The following is a 24,536-nucleotide window of genomic DNA, read 5'->3' on the forward strand; positions in this document are numbered from 1 at the left end:
GCAGCTCTCTCAGTTCATTTCTGGGCACACACACAAACAAAAACGTCAAATGTGAGACAGTGTTTAGACACTGGGGTGGTGAAATGATCAGGCAGATGAAAAACAGCAGGCCATTTTCACAGAGGATATTGTGGCAAGTCACAGAAGGAAACGCAAAGGTTGAAATTCTGAAAGTAATAATAAACTCCATTTAGCCAGTTAACTCACTGTCACAGCGTACCTGGACACCTGGGAAGTACAGAGCTATTATCTTAATTTGTGAGGTCTTTATTGTCAAACTCTCATTTATCTTTTTCTTGTCAAAACGAGTCAAGTCCACATTTCACCTTCAAACCTACCACTCGACGTAATACTATCTTTTTACTCAATACATACCTGTTGGAAAAGCTCACCTATAACAACCATATTGCTACATAAAACTTGCCTCTGCATCTTACCACATATACACTACCTGCAGTGGTTGAACAGGAAAAGATTTGACCAAAAAATGAGTTAAATTTGGTTAAAAAAATTTTAAATTAATGTCTGATACCTGTAGATGTTCTGCAGTGCAGTGGTTTCCAACTGGTTCAGCCATAAGGTCCAGATTTCTCCTTCGTCATTAGATCAAAGTCAACTCAGTTTATTATATCCAGCATCATACTAGCGTTTGGCCATGTCATCGAGTTAGTTGTCTGTTAGTCACTCACTGAAACAGCACTTAACAACAAAAGCTTTATGCAGGAAAATTACTTAACTTAAAAATAAACTTTTTTGCAAACTTGACACATTTGTGAGCCACTTGAGGTCCTTTCAGAATGGACCTGCAACACACTTTTGTACTGCGACCCACCAGCTGGAACCATTGCTTATACTGCGTATAATCATGCACCACTAACAAAATGTTTCAAATATTTTATCTGCTTTAATATCAGAAAACAACAAACTAAATTATCTAAAATTATCACTGACTGGAATCCAGACATTACAAAGGGATATAAAGGCAGCATTTACTGCAGTAATTAAACTGGTAGCTGAATTTACTTTAATGTACACTAGAGGGAGCTCATGTATCACGACAGTTTGAAAAAAAAGAGGTTTGGTTGTTTTACCCCTGATGTGACATGCTCAGTTTGATTTAATAATGCAGAGGTTTAGCTCTTTACCCCTTCAAATGACATGTTGTTGTGACCTAATCAGATTAAAGACTTTGTGTGAGCATGAGTTTTGAGCTATTGTAAACCCAAGATTGATATTCCCTCTGATTGTTTCCAGTTTGTAACATGGAGGGACTGGTAATGTGTTTTTGGGACCATTCAAAGGGTGCTCCATCCTCCTCAGGTTGGAACAAAGATATTTTTCAGCGTTTCAGTTACTGAATTACTGGATTTTATTGTGGACAAAGGGAACATTTCATTTCAGTTCATGATGTCTTTTGCTAAGTTTGGGTCCTGGGGAAACACCAAATTGTTGTTGTGGGGGTTAAGCTTGAAAAGTCTGGGAACCCCTGGTTTAGTGTGTCATCTTCATAAAGCTGGGGTCACATCAAAGAGACAGATTAATGAAGAATAATCAAAGTTAAAGCAGCAGAGGCCGAGATATCTCGACTTTAAGGTCATGGTAGCCATGTGTCGGACTCTAAAAACACTGGATCCTACAATCTCTGTAATGCAATGCAGTAGCATCTTTATTAGATTCTTCTCTGCTTGGTGAGCTGGGACATCTCATATGCTGTGTATTGTCTGGTTTACACAGATACATTTACAGATATGCTAATTAATGTGGTTTGTCCTTAGAAAATGACATAACACACATGAAATGGCAGTTATTAGATACATAGTGTGTACATTTTGTTTCAGAATTGGGGGGTAAACATGAGAAATGTGGGTTTGGGTGTCCTCTGTCCTGCTGTCGAGTTGATATAAATGGGATGGACAAAATAAAAGAAACACATGCCAGGATAATGCAGTACTGTTCAACAGCACCACAAAACTCTATCCTCCAAAATCATCATACAGTTGAATCAACAGCTTCAACAAAAACTGAATGTTATAACCTTCACAAAGGATTTATTACACAACCGAATTAGACTGCATTAATTTTAGTCAGCTGTACCTAATAAACAAGTATTTAAAACTACAATGTTATTTTTTTAAAGGACAAACCACATTAATGAGCATTTCTATAATGTGCCCATGTAAATCAGCCTCTAAGTGTTAAATTGATCGTACAGCCTGAGCGGTGCACTACAGGTAACTCAACTAAAATTGGTGCCGTGCCCTTTTAAAGGTAAACCTATGAATTTTTGAATCTACACCATGTTTTCCCATGTTCCTATGTGTGTAAGTGACTAATGGAGACAGCCATTTTTGAAATTGGTCCAGTTTTGAGAAATAAAAAGGCTGCAATGTGATCCCATTGTGGTCCGACAATTTGCGTCCACTATAAGAGTTTGATTTTGCCACCGACTGGCTCAGATTGTTCTTCCAAAAGGTCAAAATCATGGAGAGGACCCTACAGAAATTCATTTTTCTTCACTTTTTACTGACCCGGTCTGTTTGTTAGTGTGTGTAACCAAGTCCTGCTCAAGGAGAAGTCTTGTTATGAAATACTGCGCGAGGTTACTTGTTGCAGGGAAGTCAACAGTGGAAACATTAGTGAGAGTTGGAGAGAGGAGTGCCGGGAAGAGTGCTTTGTGTTGGAGTAAAGACAGTATAGCTTAGAGTTACCTACGAAATCCATCCATCCATTTTCATGTGCTTATCCGGGGCTGGGTCACGGGGCAGCAGGCTGAGCAAAGCACCCCAGACGTCCCTCTCCCCAGCAATGCTTTCCAGCTCCTCCTGGGGGACCCCAAGGCGTTCCCAGGCCAGATGAGATATATAATCCCTCCAGCATGTTCTGGGTCTGCCCCAGGGCCTCCTACCAGTGGGACGTGCCTGGAACACCTCTAACAGGAGGCGCCCAGGAGGATCCTGATCAGATGCCCGAACCACCTCAACTGACCCCTTTCGACATGAAGGAGCAGCGGCTCTACTCCGAGCTCCTTACCCTATCTCTAAGGCTGAGCCCAGCCACCCCACGGAGGAAACTCATTTCGGCCACTTGTATCTGCGACCTCATTCTTTCAGCCATTACCCAGAGCTCATGACCATAGGTGAGGGTTGGGACGTAGCTGGACCAGTGAATCGACAGCATCGCCTTCTGGCTCAGCTCCCTCTTCACCACGACGGTCCACACCGCCAATCCATCTCACACTCCATACAGTAACTCTCTCCCAACCCAGACGGGCCAATCCATTGTAATCAGGCAGAGAACCATGGCCTCAGACTTGGAGGTGCTGACTCTCATCCTGACCGCTTCACACTTGTCTGCAAACTGCCCCAGTGCATGCTGGAGGTCATGTTGTGGAAAAGTCCATGAGATTTCAGAATGAGACTTCTCCCTGAGGAAGAACTGGTTACACACAATAACAAACGGACCGGATCAGTGACAGGTACCGTTCAGGAAATATGTTTCATTTCTCTGTGGGGTCATTTCTGTTGTGAGACACAACCATCCGAGCCTGTCACTGGCAAAAACAAACTCCTTTAGTGGACTTAAGTTGACGGTGCACCATTCATTCTGGACTGTTGTCAGATATTGTCTTCATTCGTCAGTGAGACAGAAAAACATGGGTGAGGAGGTTAGAACTGCGGTAGTGTCTTTTTCAAAGGGTTCCCACATGACTCACAAGACCACAAATGTCCCTGTGACAGTGACCTCATTTCTGTCAAAACAACAAATCACATTTGTCATGATTTCACAACTTACAAAACATCAGCTGACATCATTTCTCTAGCTGGTGTTGGGTACCTTCTGGATGACCTTTGGTGACGCTCGGCAGCAGACGTTTACCGGTTATCGTCCACAAGTAAGAATGAGACACGGGCAAGATTCCATGTTCTTTATTTGCTAAGGGCGCAATGCTTTTTTTTTGTTATATTTCTGTGCACAAAAAACCTCACAAAGTGAAAGTCCACATCGCGACTGTAGCTCCAGAATTCAACGTCACACCATGGCCAAAACAAAAGTCGGCAAAAAACAGGGCGCAGAACTCTGTACAGTCAATATCTTCTTTAAAAATAACACAAGGACAAAAATGTTCCTCTTAAATCAAATTCTATTTTTAGTGAAATACAACAAAATAAATTCTATAAAATAAGAGCAAAATATTTAAATATAATACGATGGGCAGAATATTTTCATTTGCAGGAGTATTTGGTATGTTTTAGACAAAAAAAATAAAAGAAAGAAAAAAAAAATTCAAAAAAATACATGCATTCAAGTTACCAATTAAATACAGTATTTACTGATGTTTACCTTTTACTCCTACAGAATTACAAGTTAGCTCAGGTTGCAACATGACTAACCAGCCGCTATTCTTACGGTACAACCCTGCTGTGGAACCTGTTCTCCGTGGAGCGACGGGTCGAGGGGTCTTACCGCTGCTCAGGATCCCGAAAAAAACAGCCGAGACGCCGAACCTGACCGGCTCCACGGCAGAAAGGAAGCCGATGGGCAACAAGTCTGTCTACGACTAGGCTCTATTGGAGAGACAGAAGCAAACCGCACAGTCTATTACACACCAGATAACCCGGTGTAGCAATTCTGTTGCATATGTGTTTCATTTTTCAGAATTCCTAAAGATGAAAGCTAAGCTGTCTATCCCACCAAAAACGGACTGCCAAATGTTGAAGTCGGAGGATTATAATGTGCAATTGAAAAGCCACTTATTCATACATTGGTTCAAAATATCGCCCTCATTGTAGATAGGGTAGATGAGTAGAAAAAAAAAAAAAACAGAAACAAAAAAAAAAACCTAAGGGTAACAACACCCCTCTGGAGATGTGGATTAAGAACAGCTTTAGGTTGTTATGATCACAAGTCTTCCCTTGGGCTACACTATTCTGGTGAGAAGCCATGCTAAATGTTACAGCATATTAACTAGAGCTTCAAAAAGGATTGAATTAATTACCAGAACAAACAAAAAAAAAAAAAAAGAAAAGAAAAAAGAAAGGCAATGAAAAAAAGAAAAGAAAAAAGAAAGGCAATGAGTTTCAGAACAATGTTGCATCACTGCTTTTTCACATCAACCAAACACCGTAAAAGTCCACCCAATCATTCCATATCTCACACTAAAACCAACCACAGCTCGTGAGTTGATTTGGCATGGGTCATAAGGTTGCCAAGGAGCTTAAGAATAATAATATAATTATGATAATAACAATGCGTCCTTCTACAGTTGAATGACCAGTAACCGTCCGATGGTAGAACAAACTTTACTGCTGAGCATGGGTGATAAAACAAAGAGGAGTTGTTGTCTTCTTACAGTTTTTTTTGGGCATTTTTCTTATTTATAATATCCATTTTGTTTTTCATAACATCTGCAACATCTCCCAACAGCAAACCACACGGAGTTATGCTACTGGGGGATCTGAACAGTCAAAAACATTAACATACTATGTACACCTTTTCGTCGTGTAGACAAGCGCATCAGCATCGTCAGCTCTGGGTAAATTCGTTTTTCTTTAGTAGAACTCTTGTCCACTCCCTCGCCTCTGCAGCCGCCAGCAGGCCCCTGTCACACGGTCAGGCAGCCCCAGGCCAGGGAAGAGCGCCTCCCGCAGGCCGACGTGGGGGGGGGGAGGTGGCCTGGGGAGGGGATGGGAGGCCTGGCTCTGCCCTGCCCTGGGGCCAGAGAGTGAGGGAGAAAGAGAGAGACGCCCGACGAGGAGCTCTGTTGACCGAAGGATGAGAGGAAGGAGAGCGGGACGATGGAGGCTCGAGGCACAGCAGAGGGGGAGGGGACGTTACTCCTTAGGCGGGGCGGGCGCTGGGGTAGTGGAGGTGGTGGGGGCGGGGGCTGGGGCGACCTCCTCGGTGCTCTCCCAGTTCTCTTGTGCTCGCGGGCCTGGGCCGGGAGTGGGACCAGGGCCTGGGGTTGGGGTGGTCTGGGTCGGGCCCGGAGTCGGGGCGGAGGCAGGACCAGGACGCTGGGGGTTGTTCATGTGCTGAGCAGCAGGCCCGGTGTACGGCTGCCCATGGGGGTGGTTGTTCTGTTCAGGGGGAGAAAGTGGTCAAAAATTAGTGGTTTGAAAACAACAAACTGTTTAACTGGAAAATATTAAAGCTGGAGTGCAGAACTTTTAGCAGGACGTGAAGAAGACAACAGAAACATACAACCCTGTCAGCCTTATCCTTTAATGACCTTAACCCTTCAACAGCCATACTGTGAGTGATCTCAAAGGACTTAAAGATCACAGCTGACCAGATAAAAAACTATGCAGCCCTGTCATTAACGGTTAGATACAGCTATGGCAAATGTTGAACTCTAAACATAAACCACCACTAGAGGATATAAGAGAAGTTTTGTTAAAATCTGGAAACTGTTTTATCTTCCAAACTGGACTAATCTCTATCATGGCCCTAACACACCAAGCCAATGGTTGGCCGTTAGTCAACAGTGGGCTGTCTGTGAGCGTTTGTGGCCCTTGATGCTGCGGTGTGTCATGCACTGTTGGCCCTCGTTGGCACTAGTTGGCCTTTTTCCTGCTGATTCAACATGCTGACTCAGCGACTGCAGAGCCCTCAGTCAATGAAATCACTCTGATTGGCAGTTCAGCTCAGCGCAGGAGAGGAGAAATGGAAGTGAGGAACGTAAACAAACAGCTTAAGTCAAGAGGGAGTGAGATCAAAACCAACTTGTTACACAAGGTAAGACTGATTTTCTTCAACCATTGATGTCTTTCGCATAAACATTTCATGATGGTTTGTGTTATTGTTCACTGGTGCCAGTAAATATGCTCTGTTCTTTCAGCATTGGGTTGTGTTGTTAATGTGCTAACTAGCCTCAAGACGGTTTTCTGATTGCCCTTTTCAAATGACGACCACAGACTACTGTCGTCTGCTGGTGTGGAGAGTTATTTCCACTCACGCGAGCACAGAACATACATGCTGGCTGGCTGTCGGTTGAAGTTTTTGCAGTGTGTTATGAGCAACTCTTCGGTCGAAACACGGCAACATGAGGTGACAAAGCAGAGGGCCTTCGTCACCACTACTTCTGAGGTCGGTTTGATGTGGCTGGGCCTTTATTGTATTGTTGTATGTAATGTGATAGTTTTTTAATATATATATTTCCCCATAAATGTTCCTCCTCCCTGCCTTTTCCACATTTATACCATTTAATATTTTTTATGGGACTGGATGTATATTTGTTAATGTTTAAACGTGGTGAAAGAATTTGGTGGGTTCATGTGTCAAGAAAAATTATCCAAGATTTATCACAAACTGAAAAATCTGACTCACAGGATGAAGACTGTGGGTATCAACCTGCCATTGGTCCCTTATTCCAGATGGAATTCCTTCTGCTATCAGCATGTTACCATTTTCAAAACCCCAGCTCCTACTTGTAACTAGTCTCCCATAGCCAGACCTTTCTCCAGACTTCACTTTGGTGCTGTAAGTGAAACAGCAACAAGCTCTGAGCTTTAAACCTACATAGTAAAGTGTCTTTTATGTGGCGTTTTCTTTTGTGGGAATATGGCCATTTTAATGCCAGCGTTTGCCATCCCACATGCAAATGTTCCACCAAAACAAGTTCCCCCTGACACTGTTTAGCAAGAGCAGCATGCTGGACTTTGCAACGCCCAAGACTACTGTGATTGATTTGAAGATCTTAAGGTTTTTGTCTTATTTTGTGATGGGTTCAGACCCCTCTCCAGCGCTGGCACATAGATCGGGCTGAGCAAGACTACAAACTGACTACAAAACTTGTGAGCACGAAATAACACTTGGGATGCTGAAGTAAAAAAATCTTTAACTTGTTTACTCATGCAAGACTGGCTACGAGAACTGACGCCACCTTCCATGTTACTACTCTCTGCTCTGCTATGATAAATGCGTATAAATGTAAGTCTCCCATCAAAGAAACCATGATGTGTTTTATACGTCACCGTCTGTGATGAGGATGTAAACCGGTATACGAGACACTGACACGCTACCTGCTGAAACTGTGTGGTTCCAGGAGAGTGTGGGTACAGAGACGTGTCCTCAGGTGGGGAAGAGTCTTGATCGTCAGGTGCTTCCTGTTCATCTGGCTCCTAGCAGACATGAGATAAATGTTATCACAAATTAATTTCACCTTTCAAAGTAAAATTTATTAGTATAAATCAGACACAGCAGGAAATGCTACTTTATTTGAATAAAACAGTGGGTATAATAAGCTTCTGTGTTTCTGTGTGTCATAGCGACTGGGGTTGTGTGGGAAAGTCAGATTTCCAACTGTGTTACGTTATCAATTAAATGAGGTTTAAATGAGGGCTGATTGTGTGTGTGGGTGGATTCTACACTTGAGAGCGTCCTCTCAGCAGGAGAGCTCCTGCTTAATCTTTGGAAAAACAGCTAACAGGAGGCGCACATGAACCTCTCTGCTGCAGAGGTTATTTCAGTGAGCCACTTTCAAAGGATGAGGCTGGCGGTAACTGTTATCTTTCTTATTAAATGTTTTTCTTGCTGTCAACAAATGTCAGTCTTATCATTAAATTGTGCATCAGAGAGTAAATTACATTTCTGTTTAGCATGTGCAAATATATATTAAACATGATGTAGACTCATAAGTGGAAAAACAACAGAACCTCTCAGGCTATCAACTCATATTTGTAGTGTGTAAAGCTCGTGTATTAACAGATGCCATCACAAAGGCCATCCTTGTGTCTTTTTAAATCTAGCTTTTATCCATCAAAACTGTCTACAAGATTTTAAACTACATCTGACTGGATGCAAATTAAAAAAAATGACTGACAACCTTGAGTTAGAGGTTGTTTTGTAAGATTGTGTCCTAATTTTCTAAAGGTGAAAACACTGTTTTTTAATTAATGTTTGGGGGAAACCGATGACAAACATTAACAGCTAACTACCAAAATGACAAAAAGCCTGTAGTATATTGGCAACAATAGCATAATGGAGAACAAAATCTTGCCTAAAGGGCAGTACTGTTACTTAATGCTAAAATATACACCGACCAGCCAGAACATTACAACCACTGACAGGTGAGGTGAATGACATTGATCATCTTGTTACAATGCAATCTTCTGATGGGAAACCTTTGCTCCTGATATTCATGTGTATGCCATTTGACACACACCACCCACCCAAACACCACTGAAGACAAAGTACATCCCTTATGGCAGTGGCCCCCCAGCAGGACTATGTGCCATGGCGTACGACAAAAAGAGCTCAGAAATGGCCAAAGGAACAAGACAAAGGCTACGTTCAAACTGCCGGCAAATCAGATTTGTTTCTCAAGTAACTATGCAACAATGCTGGTGACACGGTTTTCCAACGTGGAAGCATGAGAGAAATGGAGGTCCATTATTTCACCCTCTAAACAATTTACTTTGGCGTTGGTCCACAGACTGTTGTTCCTCATGATGTCCTCTTTAGCGCTCTGCTAGTAGTAGCATGGATCAAGTAGAAATGTGATTGGAATCAAAATTCAAACCACTTCCAAATGTGGTTCACCTCCAATGTGTCAACACGGCCTTTAAATTCCCCAGAACCAAACCTGATCCAACATCTGTGGGACATGCTGGTACCCCAGAGGTCCTGTGCTAATACCTCGACATGTCAGAGAGAAGTCCAATCCATGGACCTTGGTAGGTATCCTGTGGTGCCTGGCACCAGGGCGCTGGCGGTAGATCCTTTGTATCCAGGTGGTGTACTAGCATGGCCCATGGATGTTTGCGTGGATTGGGATCTGAGGAATTTCAGAGGCCAGGTCGACACTTTGAGCTCTTTGTCACATTCCTCTGGCCATTCCTGAGCAGTTTATGCCGTGTGACATTGTCCTGCTAGGACTCTACTGCCATCAAGGAGTGCCAGTGCCATGAGTGGGGGGTTCTTAATCTGCAACTGGTGGCTTGTCAAATGCCATCCACATGAATACCAGGACCAAAGGTTTCCCAACAGATGATTGCATTGTAATGATGATCAATGTTACTGACTTCACCTGTCAGTGGTTCTAATGTTGTGACTGATCAGTGCAGATGAGCTATGAGTTTTTTTAAATGCAGGTGGCATCACAGTTTGAGTTGGACAGGAAGCAAAAATTGGCGAAAAGAGATGGAGGACTGGCTATGCCAATGATGTTGCTTTGGCGAATCACTGGGACTGGGCAACAGGACAGCAGGAGAACAAAGATCTGTTCACTGTGTGCAGCTGCATAACAAGACTTCTTATGCCAGTTACACTATACGGCATCTCACAGGCAGCCTGTCCACCTTTCACTTTACTTTACAAGTGAACGACAGGATGGAGGATGGCTTTACGTTGTCGTTTAACTGTGGTCACAGTCTGTTTTACTAGCATGAACATAATTTGAGACGTTAACAGAACAATAATAATAATAATACACACCTCAAGTATATAACACTGTTGATAACTCAGACTTAATTTATCATTCTGGCAGTTTGTATAGCTTTACTCTAAACTCCTGTGCTCAACTATTTATGTAACATTTGTATCACGTAAATGCATCAAGAGTACAAAAAGAAAATGGAGGCAGAGTTGACAAAATGGGAAAATCTATGATGGAGGACTCAACATGACACAATGCTTCTAGCCTCAGCCACTGATGACTATTGTGGGTACAGGAAATTCAAAATTGTGCAATTCTATGTGTTGGAAGTCTATACAATGCCCAACTGTTTTTATTGTTTCTCTGCTGAATCTTTAATATAAAATTTTAATTTCCTTCCTTCATGTTGTGGTGCCTGGAATACTGACCTTCCCTGGGCTTCCCTGAGTACACTTGAGCTGTGTATGGAATATTACAGGAGAAGTGTGTCATTTGACTGGTTTCGTCAACATAAAAATACAAGTAACTTATTTTAAGTGAGAACAAATATATGATATTTGTATGCATTGTGAACTGCAGCCATGAATCAAGACAAAAAACATATTCAGTATAGCACACATAGTCATAGCTGTAGCTTAGGGGAGAAGCATCGACCTGCAGAGCCAGAGAGAAACAGCTTTAGACATGCACATGTACAAGTACCAGACCCACAGCTTTATGTTGTACAGACGGAGATTGCTACATACATTTTTAAAATTGTTTGCAGTTGCTTGTTTAAAGTAGAAGTAGAGAACGTTTCTACTCGGTAGTGCAGCAAAGCTAGCTATTGCTGTCTGCTTATCAACCTCTTGATCATGGATCACTGCAGAACGTATCAATTTTCACCACTGCTCATTTTAGAAGGACCACTGCAAGGAAACATGTTCTTTGTTTAGATTATGAAACGGACAATGGATTATAGACATCTGTATCTGGCTGCCAGTGTTAGCTAGTGTAGCTAGCTAGCTATCATAGCTACGTTAGCATAGCTGGCTAATTGAAAAGTTGTCGACATTTTGACTTCGACTGTTGATATTTTGACCAGGGTAAACAGTAATGGAAGAATGGATGGTGCGGAGGGGCAAGTCTGCTCGTCCTGAGGACAGGGGCATGAAACCCCAGGGAAAAAAATGATAAGCCACCTGGCTGTAAACCCTAAGCAGCATCCAGCAAACCCTGCTGACCAAGGCTGTGCTCTGTTCCTCTGCTGGAAGAACCAGAGGGAGGGCAGGAGGATGGCAGAGTCTGTCGTCTTTCCTCCAGTGTCCACAACCCAGGGGTTTTACGCCCCTGCACTCCGGACAGACAGACTTGTCCCTCTGGACCATCTACTCTGGCATCAACTGACGCTAATGTTTTTAATCAACATTTTAAAGTGTAAATGGATAGCTCATTAGTTAATTAGCTAGAGTTTTCTTGCTGTGGTCCTTCTAAAATGAGCAGTGGTTTAAGTTCCTATATTGCATCATGGTCAGGGAGTTAATGAGAAGAGGCTAGCCAGCGCTAACGTAGCCAGGCAGTTGAAATGTGGACTACTCCAACGACTGTGAAGTGATTGGCTGAATTAAAAACGTATGTTTTCGACTGACAGGGGATTGTCAACCTATGATTGGACAAATTTAAAAATTATTGACAGTTACCTCTCTTTCTTGAGCTCGCACATGTGTACGTCTGAAACTATGGTTTGAATTCACACAGACACACGTCCGGAACTGTGGGTCTGGACCTTGCGCATGCATACGTCTAATACTGTGGGTCTTTGGAGGCTCTCCAGCTCTGCAGGTCCATGATATTGGCTCAGGGTGGACATTTAACATTTAATGGCGTGCTGGAAACACTAAATGAGTCCAATTAACCGAAAGTCTATCAAATGTCAGATTTTAAATGATCTATAAAACCATTTATTCTCTCAAATGTCAGGAAAAAAAGCAACAGCTAAAAATAAGAAACATATTCATTTTATAACAACAAACGATAAAGTAATCATTAAAATTGATAATACATTTTCTGGTCTATGAAATACTCAATTAATCCCTTTAGCATTATCACATAGATACACACAGCAGGTTAAAAGCTGGCTATGTTATGCCGTTCAGTGGGATGTTAAGCTCCTTTGGCTCAGTCATACAGTATTTCTGTAGGGTTTTTCTGTTACCTTCACCACTGTACACCATTGTTAACATGTTCCCATGGCAACCATGGCCATGTTGGTACATTTTACTGTGGTGTGAATCCAATATTTAAATATATATGCATGTAACAGAAAGACCCCCCTCCACACTGATGCTTGACTCAATCAGAAAACCTGACATTTTGAACAGCTGTTCTGAACAGATGTTTTCCACGGTACATCACCCATATACAGCGTCCTACAGCTTTAAACACTAATGGCTTGGCTCCTTAGGCACAGTCCATAAGACAGGAGGTTAATGTGTAATGTAAATGTGTGTGTTTGAAGGGTACATTGTTATTGCCATTACCTCCTCGGGACAAAGTTCACAGGCCTTGGCGAGTGTCATACGTGCGCTGTGCGAACGCTCCAGGAAGTAGCCGTTGGAGGTCTCATTGCTCTGAACAGGAGGGGACCAGTTGTTGTAGGTGTACTGGGGGTTCCCTGTGTAAGGCCTCCTCTCCAGCTCATCCCCTAACCACTCCACTGCCCACGTCCACTTTCGTTTCAGGTCACCATTACTCTGTACGCACAAAAAGAGCATGCTGATTAGAATATGTGAATGCACATGTGGATACAAGAGGCAAAGTTTTATGAACACCTAATTAGTGTTTTAACAACAACAAAAATGATGCTATCAGCTATCTAAACCTGAGTACTGACCCAGACTTTCAGTGCATCCTGAGAAAATGCAAATAAAATTACATGTACTACAGAAAATAAAGGCTCTTCACCAACAGTAAGTAACTGGGTCTGACAAAAACTGGCAAAAATAGTCCTTCTCATTGTTGTCTGGCATTTTAAAATCGACGTGACGTGTAACTAACAAGACATGAGAAGAGAGTCTGAAAGTGTACCTGCAGAATCTGGTAAGCCACGGAGCAGTTGCTAAAGAGGGCCACCATGCACTTGATGCACTGGTAGGCTCGTTTCTGGTAGTGGTTCTTGGAGCGCTGGATGGTGTCAAAGAGCCCGTCTCGGTCATCGGGAATGCCCTTTAGCACATTGTGGATCCTACACGACGACAAAAACAACAACAAAAAAGGAGGAATTTAAACTCCGATCACATTCTAGAAAGAGCAGCACTCAGTTTACACGCAGTCAGTCTGACCTGTGTGTCTGCCAGGAGTCCTCGATGAGCAGGATCTGTAGCAGCAAGTCCAGGTAAGGCCTCAGCTCATAGGTGTAGGAGTACGCAACCTGCAGACGCACAACACACATGATCATAAGCCTTGTGTACACCTACAAGTGACATCCTGTTGGTCTTGAAAATTGTGAGACACTTACCTGCCAGAGCAGCTCACTGAGCACAGTGGAGGAGAACTGAGGGTTCTCCCAGCAGCTGAAGCGAAGCAGCTTCACCGTCTCCTCAGAGTTGCTGCAGTCCTCAATGATCTTCTTCACGTAGCTGGTCCTCACAAACAGGATCTCTGCCACCAGCTGCTGCACTGGCATCACCGGGGCTGTCAGATTGGTGTCACCATAGGGGTTGGGGAGGGGTGGGTTACCTGGAGAGGGTAGAGGGAAGAAAGTTAGAGTAATCTGACGTACATGTGGTTATTAATTAGAAGTCTGTATGTTTTCTTCTTTCATCCTCTGCTATGAAAGCCCTCAGCTCCAAGCTCTGCCTACACAACACAGAGGCTCAGAGTGGCTGTTTATCAGTCACTATATCCTGAGCAAGGATGAAAATCCTCATTGGGCTCCATCTCTCCCCACCACAAATGCCCTGCACTGCTTCATGTTACATATTGCCCAAGCTCACTTCACAATTTGTGTGGCTTTAAAGTAAGAGACTCACCATTGATGGAGGACTGCATGCGTGAGGAGACGTCACAGCAGCGCACCAGCTGGGAGACCACAGTGTAGAGCTTGCCCAGCTCAGCGTACTGGTACTTAATGGGAGGACCGGGACCCTCGTCCAGGGCGACCAACATGAAGGTGGCAGGGACATTCAGCTTCAACAGCTGGGTCTTTTCTGCCAGGCCTGTGAAGACGGAGAAAGGAAAGACAGCAGCGTTTTTACTCCCAAATGTATAATTATTATTATATTTTGCATAGACCTTGCTGTGCAATTCCCTGAGGAACAGATGTATATGGCAGGAGTGTGATTGCCGCGTGCTCCTTACCCAGATTGGCATACATGACAAAGAGGTTGAAGTACTGCTGCAGGTGACGGCCGTGTTCGGAAACCTCTCTTCTGAGCAGGTTGAGTACAGCTCTCAACAGGTGGTCACTTAGACTGAGGTTATCACAGCCCTGATACACAAACATGGAAAACAACAGAAACACCGCGGCAGAGTTATAGCAATCAAAAGTGCACCATGAGAAACCTCTCAGTGATAATCTGCAATACAAACTGCTTTAATTATCTTCCAGGAAACCTGTGACTCAAACAACTTCAAGTATCTCCCGGTGAGTCCTAATAAAAAGCCCATTTTCCACAGAGCTCAGCTGAAGTCTGGCACCAACCTGAGTCGAGGGTCCAGGTGAGGCGGTGGGGGAGGGGCATGGGCCGTCTTGCAGGGAGAAGTGAGCGATGAAGACAATGAGCTTGGCAAATGCACCACGGACCTCAGCGCTCGGGCACTCAAGCAGGTACTCGGAGAACCGGTTGGGGTAAGCAAACAGGACGTTGTGTGCAAACCAATAGCGTACATTCTTACTGTGTCTCAGCAGGATGCAGAGGGCATCATACCTGGAGGGAAGGGCAAGGAGAATATTTATAGAAACGGGAGAAAACACAGACAAAACCCCAAAAGCACACAAGGCAGACAGAGCTTACCAGTCGCTGGCAGGACCCCGTACTACTTTCTTGGTGTGAAAACCTGTGCTGAAGAGGAACCTAGCAGCCAGCTGAGCACTTATCATAGCAATCTCCTCTGCCTCTGGCAGAAGATGGTCTTGTCCTGATAGAGAGAGAGAGAGCGATCATTAACAAAACAGACTGAAAATCTTCCTGGTAATTTACTTTTAACATAAGCTGACAACAACCTATGAAGCTATAACCAGAGATCAACGTGAAAAGCAACAACTGACTCATTGTTGGATGACATTACTGAAGCACATATCCTGCCACCTTTTCGCAATTAGTTGACATCAGTGGTGATGACCCACACATACACAAAGCAGATTACTTAAACATGGTGATCTTCAGTATACAGATAATATACAATAACGTATATTGCAGTGAGCATGCAGTAAGGCAGTGACACACTTTCCCCTGTTTTGCCTTTGTACTCCAGCACACTGGATTTGAAATAAAACAACCACTATGAGGTTACAGAGCAATTTTTCTTATACACTTTTGTTCCCTAACTTGAGGACTACAAATAAAATGGGCTGCAATGCCTAGAAGATGAAAAAATCCTCAATTGCACTCAGTCATTATTTCTTTTCAAATCCAATGTGCTTACATACAGAGTCAACACAATGAACACTGTACGACTGTCCTACATATACATCACATAATGAACAGTGACTTTAAAGACGCTGTATATCAGAGAATCATGGCTCAGCCTTGTTCAGTCCAGCATAAAGTGAAACACAAAATGCAGTTGACACAGTAACTGGGAGATGGCAGTGTTAAAGCTCAGAGGACATTATGAAAAATGGCCACTGATCTCGAATATCCCTTTTCCACCCAAATTAGCATGTGTATGCAGGTTTTTTAAACACAGGCAAACCCACTAAAAATAAGGTATAGTATCCTTTCCTATTGCCAGTAGACCAGAGCTGTGCACACGGCTCTGCAGTAGTCAAGCAGATGAGCACCTTTATGTGTGTGTGTGTTTTTGGTGAGTCAAATTCGACGTCACGGACAGGCCGGGGAACAGATAGAGGAATGAAAACTTTATGGTGGTTACTTATTTTTAAATAACCGTTACTTATTCAGCCTCACTTTCAAACTCGGTGAAGACAAATTTGGATCGATGTTAGAGCGCTGCTTGGGCAGAGACGGACAGTATTTTGTGGCGGCTCATTATTGTATCTTGCCGATTAAGGGGCTAAAATTAGCGTGTACATCCAGCCCGATGTGATAAATACCCACTGCACTAAAAAGCCAGACGTTCGCAGGTGTTAGCTATTTTTTGTGCAGTGGGAAAGGGGCTCATGTGAAGCCAATCAATGACATATTAAATCATACATTCGACTAACATACTGGGTCAGTGTTTTGGATCAGGAAGTGGACTTTCGAAATCTCTTACAACAATAGGTTTGTTTTTAAACATCAGTTTGCTGCTGCTGCTGAGGAGAATTTAAAATGGGGATTCATTAGCATCTCAACTGGATACTAGGTTGCAAACAACCGTACTGATGACTGCTCTCAAACATTTATTTTCCTGTGCAACATTATGGGGCTCTGGCTCCATTAATAATGCATTACAGAGGCAGAGCATTTCTCGGCAGCCCGTGCTCAACACTACTGACCACCAAATCCTTTCACAGGGATGCTGTGTATTAGCTTCACTTTAAATATATATATATATATATTTTGTAGCAAGCAAGTCAGAGAGTAGTGATAAAATCATAATGGCAGCTGCTAAATCTTAAATAGGGGAGCACAGAAATCAACAGTGGAGATATGATGATGACCTCATCATTGTGCAAAGGATCAAAGAAGCCCTCTGGGTGTATTGGATATGCAGAGTCACGACTGGAGGAGTGACGTGATGCTGTGCAGCAACAAATCACATAACAATGTACACGCAAGGGAGGAACTGCATGTTTGTACTGACACAAATGTCTTAGAGTGTATTGCCTTGATAAATTTATCCACATTGTGGAACAACACCAGACATAGACACTAATTACTTGTGTGGTTAATGACCCCAGTGTTACATTTTACATTCATAATGTTTTTCTATCTTTTTACCTGCAGCTTCATTAAAAGGTTTTCAACTTCCATAGGTCTATTCTGGTTAAATAGAATAAGTCAAACAGCTACAGGTGGGAAAATTAGATCGTGTTCACAACGGGCATTGACCAGCACAATATCTTTTGCAACAAGCAGCTTTTGTGTACGTTTTTGTTGCACTTTATGTTTTAAGTGTGCTTCTAAAACATCCCACCCACAGTTTGAGTTGAGGTTAAAGAAGACGTGTGTAGGATTTAATGGCATATAGCAGTGAGGACTGCAGAATGCAACCACTTCTTCATGTCCCAAGCTTGAACTCACAGTTAGGATTCCTTCAGTGTTTTTTGTTCTTTTTCATTTATTCTATTTATTTTTCATTCTTGATTATTGGATTTACTTTCACTGCTCTGGCTTCTCTATTTGTTCCTGAGTTAGTGGGGTTGTCTTTTGGTCCTTGTCGGTTCTATGCTTGTTTGTTGATGCTGTGTGCATCTTTATAAAATCATCAATATAAACACCTTGTTTAAAAAAAGGATTCCTTCAGTGTTCATTGTTCAAGAGGTTTTTACCAGGAGCCAAATTACCTGCAGAGGTCTCTTCCCCCTCTTCCTCTCCAAAACAAACAGAGCCAGCATTTTATACCGATAAAACACTGAATAAAGCAGTTTATCATTACAAATCTGTGTTTCTCCTACACCGTTTGGCATGTCGCAGACAGGCCGCTAGCCCAGCACCTAGTAATGTGTGTTCACGTTTTTTGTCTGATAACTTAAGATCCATTCATTTCAGAGGTTTTTAACCAGAGCTAAATTATCCACAGAGGTCTCTTCCTCTCCAAAACAAACAGAACTGGTGATATAAACCCGTCAAAAGATGGAATCAAGCAGTTTAACATTAAAATTCAATGTTTCTCCGACAGTGGTCATTGCAGAGGGACTGCTGACTACGGTGGCCAACACAAAAAAGCAAATGGCCCTATCTAGAGCCAGTGTTTGGTTTATCTGTTCTTGACTACTGTAGAAACATGGCGGCCTAACATGTTGGACTCCGTGGGTGAGGACCCGCTCCCTATGTGGACATCATAGACTCATTTTGGAGGTAACAAAAACACAGCAATCCTTATTTTTAGGTCACTATACACAAAAGAAAGCATACTTATTATATTATATTCCATTTCTGCCAATGTATCCCTCTAAACCCTGAACACTTAACCGTTAACTGGCTACCTACATTAATTTAGTTTTAATCTTTTAATATACAGTAAAAATAAGCTTTTAAAACCCCATTTAGCTGCACACAGAAGAAAGATGCATACCTGGAGGAGGGTTTAAATAGACACTGTTACAGGTCAGAAGTTTCTTAATGAACTGGAAATATTCCAGGCTGTATTGCATTCGGTTGTGCATGAATTGGACGTTCTGCTTGCGGACGCTGCACTCGATGACACCAGGCATCTTGACCTGATGCGGCTTGGTGGAGGAGATGGTCAACTCCGAGATGTATTTGACAAGCTCGCTGTCCTTGTCCAGTGAGTCCATACGCTCATAGAATAGGATGTAGGCGTTCCACCAGCGCTTCTGCCTCCGGTACGACATCCTTTTCATCATATGATCGAACACCTCGCCCATGTATTCCCCTCCAAAGCACTGGTTCTTCATCTCCTCCTCATCGTCCATCTTGCACTCAGTCACATCCCCATCGTCAAACTTATACCAGCGGTTCTTCTCACCGTCGCCCCCGTTCCTCTGGATTATGTAGGAATAGTAGTGTCCGCCACTGGCCTGGCCTGAGTGGACCAGCACTCCCACCAGACGATACTTGGAGCTGCCGGGAGGTGTGGGTTCAGAGGGCTCATTCTGTTGGATCACCTGATTCTCCGGGTTGACGTCATCACCCTCTAGCTTGGCCACACCAGCTACCGTGTACGGCTCCATGTCGAGCTCCCTGGGGAACTCAAAGTAGTCATTGAACTTGATGGCACATTCCCTCTCCCAGTCATAGTCGAAGCGCTTCAGCTGAATGGCCAGGACAGGTGGCAGCTTCTTTATCAGCAGGCGCTTCACTGTGTCCACCTGACGAGAAGAGCAAACATCACAGGTTACCTCTCTGGCTGGAGAAAATGCAGGTTGTGCCATTATTCTATAACCATTATATTGTGTAAGCAACATTTACTTCATTATGAAAAGTTAAAGTCCATTTCCACTTTAAAACCACCTCTGTTTTTTCACAGTACTTAATGAGTATCACATTGTAACACTGGCTGGCGACCAGATGAGTGCTTCATTATTCTCACCTTCTTATTACACTTCTCACAGTGGTAGGCGTTGGCTCCCTCAAGCAGATCCCCTTTAACATACTGCTCCATGGAGTCCAACAGGTTCTGGTGGTTTCTGATGTCTACGTTGAGCGTTGTGAACGACTCCTCACACTCATACCTGACAACACAGAGCATCATTAAGTAACAAGAACCCAGCTTTACATTTCTAAAGCTATATCCTGTAACTAAATTGAGGGAAAAGGACTGCACTCACCTGTGGGGGCATCCCTGACAGATCTTCTGGTCAGCAAAGGACCCTCCCAGCACCTTGCTCAGCATGGCGGGGTGGCCCAGGGCTTTCAGAGCTTCATCCAGACTGTCCACCAAAGAGTTGAAAAACTCCAAAGCATCATGCTGCTCCCTCAAGTTCACTGGCTCACCCCATAATCTAAAAAGCAAGGGGTGGAATAAAAAAAACAACAACAATTAGACAAAAGCAACTGCTAAACAGGTAAAATGCAAATTGATTAAGTCTTTGAAATACCTGAACTGTTTCCAGAATCCCCTGGGGACATAGTACTGCAGTCTGGAGGCAGCCAGGTGTCCAAAAATGACTTGCAGGTGACGCAGTACCCCGATGTTATACTCTTTCCTGTCCTCTGACTTACTGGAGGGTTTATCATCAAACTGATGGTGGTAGCTGAACACCTCATCCCGAGGATCGACATTACTCTGTTGAGGAAAACACATGGAACATTACTAACAATTAGTGGTGGGATAAAAATCGATTCAAAACAGTATTGCAATGCTTCTTCTTACAATTTTTGTATTGATTTTCTAATCCCCGAATTTAAATAATTCAAATGTGCGGGTGGAAAGAAGTTGCTGCTTTTATTGAGGTAATCTCAGAGGTGGTAATCCATTACAAGTAAAAACGATTGTTTGATGAAACCCAAGCTCTCACTGTACCTCATTCTCCTGCTTCTCATCCCCAGACATGTCATCATCCACATCAGTGCCCGTGCCCTCAATGGCCAGGATGCCGTTGCGAATTGGAGGGATCATGTACAGCTGCTGAATGACAGAGTTCATATAACAGGTGGCCCCAGCGTTCTTCAAACCTACAAAGCCTTTGTTGGGCCGTGGCCCCACCGGAGGCAAGTACTCCCACTCTGTCAGTGTCTCGCAACCTGGAAGGAGAGAGAAGCAACAACACTCTCATGCATGATGTAATTTATAAACCATCAAGGGAACTTTACACACTGGTGTTTACCTACCTAAATAGTACATGTCAGTCAAGGTGTCAACTATTTGCTTGAGGTTGCGAACACATCCAACAGCCAGTGCTACCAGGAGCTCAAAGCCGGCGTTGATGGAAGCAGGGGTGCTGCACACTGGGATGGCCTGCTCTGTGGGGAACTCTCCACTCTTCATGTACTGCAGGTACACATTAGACGCTGGGAAGATGAAGTCGTCGATCAGCTCCTAATCGAGAAGAGAGGGAGGAAAAGGAAGGAAACAAAATAAGATTATATTAATCGTTTTATTCTTTTTTTTAATCTATTTAACTTTAATTTAACCAGCAGAGTCCTGCTGAGATCAAAAATCTGTTTTTCACGGGAGACCTGGCCAAGATGGGGAGCAGCATAATAAAAACATGTAGTTTCAAACAGAAAAACGCAGCAGAGAAGAAATAAAAAGGAATTAGCAATGAAGTTAAACAAACTCACATTTCAAAAGAGAAAATTTAAAAAGTTTGTTTCATGTAAGGTAAATTAAAAACACTGACATCTCAGGAAATCTGTCTCTGATTCTTTCATTTCAATTTTAAAAGAATTTAATTAATTGAGTTTAAAGTCATTCTGCAACATATTCCATTGCCGAGGGTTCAAAAAAGGCCCCTTTTCCAATTTTGGAAGGGGCATTTAGAACAGAAAGCGTAAAGAAGTCCTGAGAACACAGAGTATAGTCTGGCACTTTTCTGTGTGAGCAAGACACAAAAGTAGTATGGAGCAAGAACTGCCTTATATATAAAAGTGGATCGGTGACAGAGCCTACAGGTGACCAGAGCACGGCATCCTACCCAAGAGTATAGCTCAAAGTGGTGAGCCAGAGATTTACAATAGATAATGAACCTCAGGGACGCCTTGTAAGCCTTGTAAGCTGTGTCAAGCATATGAAGACACCAAGCAGAGGTATGCATATATAAAAGATCACCTTAATCTTTTGAGTTGAAGCAGGGTATTTTTAATATCATTATAAGCATTTTGCAAGGGTTTGCAGGCTTGACCAAGAGTTTAAGCTCTGCAGTATATAAAAATGTCATCAGCATATAAACAGAAATTAACACCTTAAACATTTTGACCCAGATTATCTATTTACAAACAATATAAGCAGACCTAAAATAGAGCCCTGTGGTACACCCTTGTAGACAGATACATTATCTGTCTGTTTCACCTTAATGAGGTTTGCTCCTCCTTTTTCACAGCCGATGTAGTACTTCTTCTCTGGTGTCTGGAAGGCTAGAAGCTCTTTGGTAACTCCAAGGTGGCCCTCCAGGATGGTCTCCTCCACGCCGGTCTCCCCTGTCCTCTTTACCTCATCCTAATAAAGTGAGCATATTGTGCGCCGTCAACTCTGCCCCACACTTAAGTAGATATCCTCAATTTGGCTTTTATATATAGGGAGCATTATACAACATATTTGCTGATCATGAATACAATTAACAGGCTGTTTTACCCTTATCCTTTTCAGCCAGTCGATCTCATTGTTGAGCAGCACCTCAGCATTTGGCAGGTTGATGTTGCTGTTGTAGGCATAGTTCAGAAGATGTCTGAGTAAAGTGAAGTAGTCTCCAGCATGTTTGGCTCGCTCCTTGGCTGTACTCTGTACATGGACAATTTGACATTAGGATCTTGTAAGCAGGTAACTGTTAAAATGTCTCACACTGTGGTGATACATTATAATGCATTAAGTAAACACAAGGCACAAAGCTACTCACCCCCAGCACAGTGAAGAGGAGGGTGATAAAGAAGAGGAGGGGTCGATGGCCCATACAGCACCTAGTTGCCATCAGAAAGAACTGCTCCTGGGCCATTTGACGCACAGATCTGTTTAACACAAATGACAACATTACCCTCACGATATCCTGTCAGAACTATAAAAGGCTGGCGATAAGGCCGTCTCCGCTATTTAAATCAGTAGATTTATGCTTCAGCAAATAGCTGGAACGCATTCTGTTGTACTTACTTGCTGTGGCAGTGTAGCAGCAAGTCTATGATGAAGGTCTGCCAAGCCTTCTCCTTACTGAGTGTGTCCAGAGCCGTGGGCATGAGGGCAAAACACAGTGTCATCACCTCCAGGGCCTCGCAACACACCTGCTCATCTTCCCCATCTGGCTCCTTAGCTGCATTGGTCTAACAAGAAAAAGAACAATTGAAGACATTATGCAAAAATATATATAGTGTTGCATTTTTTTAATTTGCTAAACCCTTCAAAGTCCACTACGCTCATCAAGACCTCTTGATCTCTTGTTTGTACCTTGCTCAAAGCTTAATACCTTTGGTGACTGAGCATTTACTGTCCTGCCTTCAGGGTTCTACAACGGTCTGCATCTATTATGGAGGGATGTGCAGCACAGACTTTATTCCATTATGGATGTCGATGCGGCACGACTGTCCCTCTCAATACTCCTGCTTCCTGTTCAGCTCATTGTACTTGTATCTCACGATGTGTTCTAAAACAATAGGACTGCATTTAACAAGACTATGCCTCTGCAAACTAGGGAAGTTTCTCTTACAGTTTATATCCATGTCTGTGAAAACATGGATGCTACAACACATCTTGCCCCCAGCAGCACAGAAGATCTACACAACCAGCAGTCTCAAAATTAGTGTCATCAATTCAGTATATGACGAACTGTCTCCCCTTCTGTACCTGAGTTATGACACAGAGTAATGGCTTAAAAGGTGTTTTATGCAGAACTTCATGAAGTCACAACCACCAAATTCTAATCATCATCCTTAAGTCCAAGAGGACGAATGTGTGTCAAATTTGTAGAAATTCCTTCAAGGTGTTTTGGAGATGTCACAGTCACAAGGAGGAGACAGATGCAAGGTCACTGTGACCTCGACCTTTGACCATCAAAAACTAATCAGTTCATTGTTGAGTCTAAGTGGACGTTTGTGCCAAATTTGAAGAAATTCTCTCAAGATTCAAGATATTGTGTTCACAAGAAGGGGATGGACTAACGGACAGACAACCAGAAAACATAACGCCTTCCAGTACAGCTACCACCAGTGGCGAGGCATAAAACCACTAACAAAGAGCGACATTTGAAGGTGACTTACCTTCTCATATATCTTGCTGATTTCTTCATTTGAACTGAAGACGAGCTGCACCGTACCACAGCCTGATGCCCACACTATTTTCTGCACTGCTCGAATCACACAGATGTCTGGGATGTACTTTGATGCCTGGAAGAAATTCTGGTGAAAAAGTAGTCCCATAAAAGCCATTATTACAGACAGCACCTCTCAAAAATAAAATCTATTCAGACTATTCATTAAAATTCATTACAATTATTAGTTCAGTTTCTTCTATTCTTACAAACCTCTGTCCATTTACTTACATTTTCTGTTACCTCATCGGAGATTTGCTGGGCCAGGCGGATGGCTACATTGCGCAGCATGCATTCTGAGGCAGGGTTAGGGATGTTTTGCAGGGCACTCTGGAGGACCAGGGCCTGGTCATGAGTGGCCTGATTAATCTGTAGACAATGCAGGGCAGGTGATGAGTGTGGAGAGAGATGAAAATATGTCAGGGATGACAGTAAACA

General features: G+C 43.0%; 1 protein-coding gene across 5 annotated transcripts in view; it reads right to left on the reverse strand.

Moving 5' to 3' along the window:
• Positions 1–3,911: 3,911 nt before the first annotated feature.
• The window catches only part of usp9 (ubiquitin specific peptidase 9), a 55,656-nt gene continuing 35,031 nt past the window's right edge, over positions 3,912–24,536 (reverse strand). For 2 of the 5 annotated variants that reach the window (XM_050049837.1, XM_050049840.1), the window contains 23 exons: positions 24,330–24,467; positions 24,049–24,186; positions 22,949–23,115; positions 22,701–22,809; positions 22,439–22,585; positions 22,157–22,303; positions 20,977–21,184; positions 20,669–20,889; positions 20,244–20,431; positions 19,974–20,147; positions 19,736–19,877; positions 18,758–19,514; positions 15,370–15,493; positions 15,057–15,282; positions 14,714–14,843; positions 14,386–14,571; positions 13,872–14,092; positions 13,696–13,784; positions 13,442–13,598; positions 12,895–13,107; positions 10,804–10,833; positions 8,022–8,120; positions 3,912–6,077 (listed from right to left, as the gene is read on the reverse strand). In XM_050049837.1, the coding sequence (XP_049905794.1) occupies positions 5,832–6,077; positions 8,022–8,120; positions 10,804–10,833; positions 12,895–13,107; positions 13,442–13,598; positions 13,696–13,784; positions 13,872–14,092; positions 14,386–14,571; positions 14,714–14,843; positions 15,057–15,282; positions 15,370–15,493; positions 18,758–19,514; positions 19,736–19,877; positions 19,974–20,147; positions 20,244–20,431; positions 20,669–20,889; positions 20,977–21,184; positions 22,157–22,303; positions 22,439–22,585; positions 22,701–22,809; positions 22,949–23,115; positions 24,049–24,186; positions 24,330–24,467 (4,257 nt within the window). In that variant the 3' untranslated portion in view covers positions 3,912–5,831. The remainder of the gene's footprint in view (positions 6,078–8,021; positions 8,121–10,803; positions 10,834–12,894; positions 13,108–13,441; positions 13,599–13,695; positions 13,785–13,871; positions 14,093–14,385; positions 14,572–14,713; positions 14,844–15,056; positions 15,283–15,369; positions 15,494–18,757; positions 19,515–19,735; positions 19,878–19,973; positions 20,148–20,243; positions 20,432–20,668; positions 20,890–20,976; positions 21,185–22,156; positions 22,304–22,438; positions 22,586–22,700; positions 22,810–22,948; positions 23,116–24,048; positions 24,187–24,329; positions 24,468–24,536) is intronic. The other 3 variants (XM_050049839.1, XM_050049842.1, XM_050049838.1) reach the window with 2 other exon arrangements.

Source organism: Epinephelus moara, chromosome 7, assembly GCF_006386435.1.
Source record: "Epinephelus moara isolate mb chromosome 7, YSFRI_EMoa_1.0, whole genome shotgun sequence".
Lineage (NCBI taxonomy): Eukaryota > Metazoa > Chordata > Actinopteri > Perciformes > Serranidae > Epinephelus > Epinephelus moara.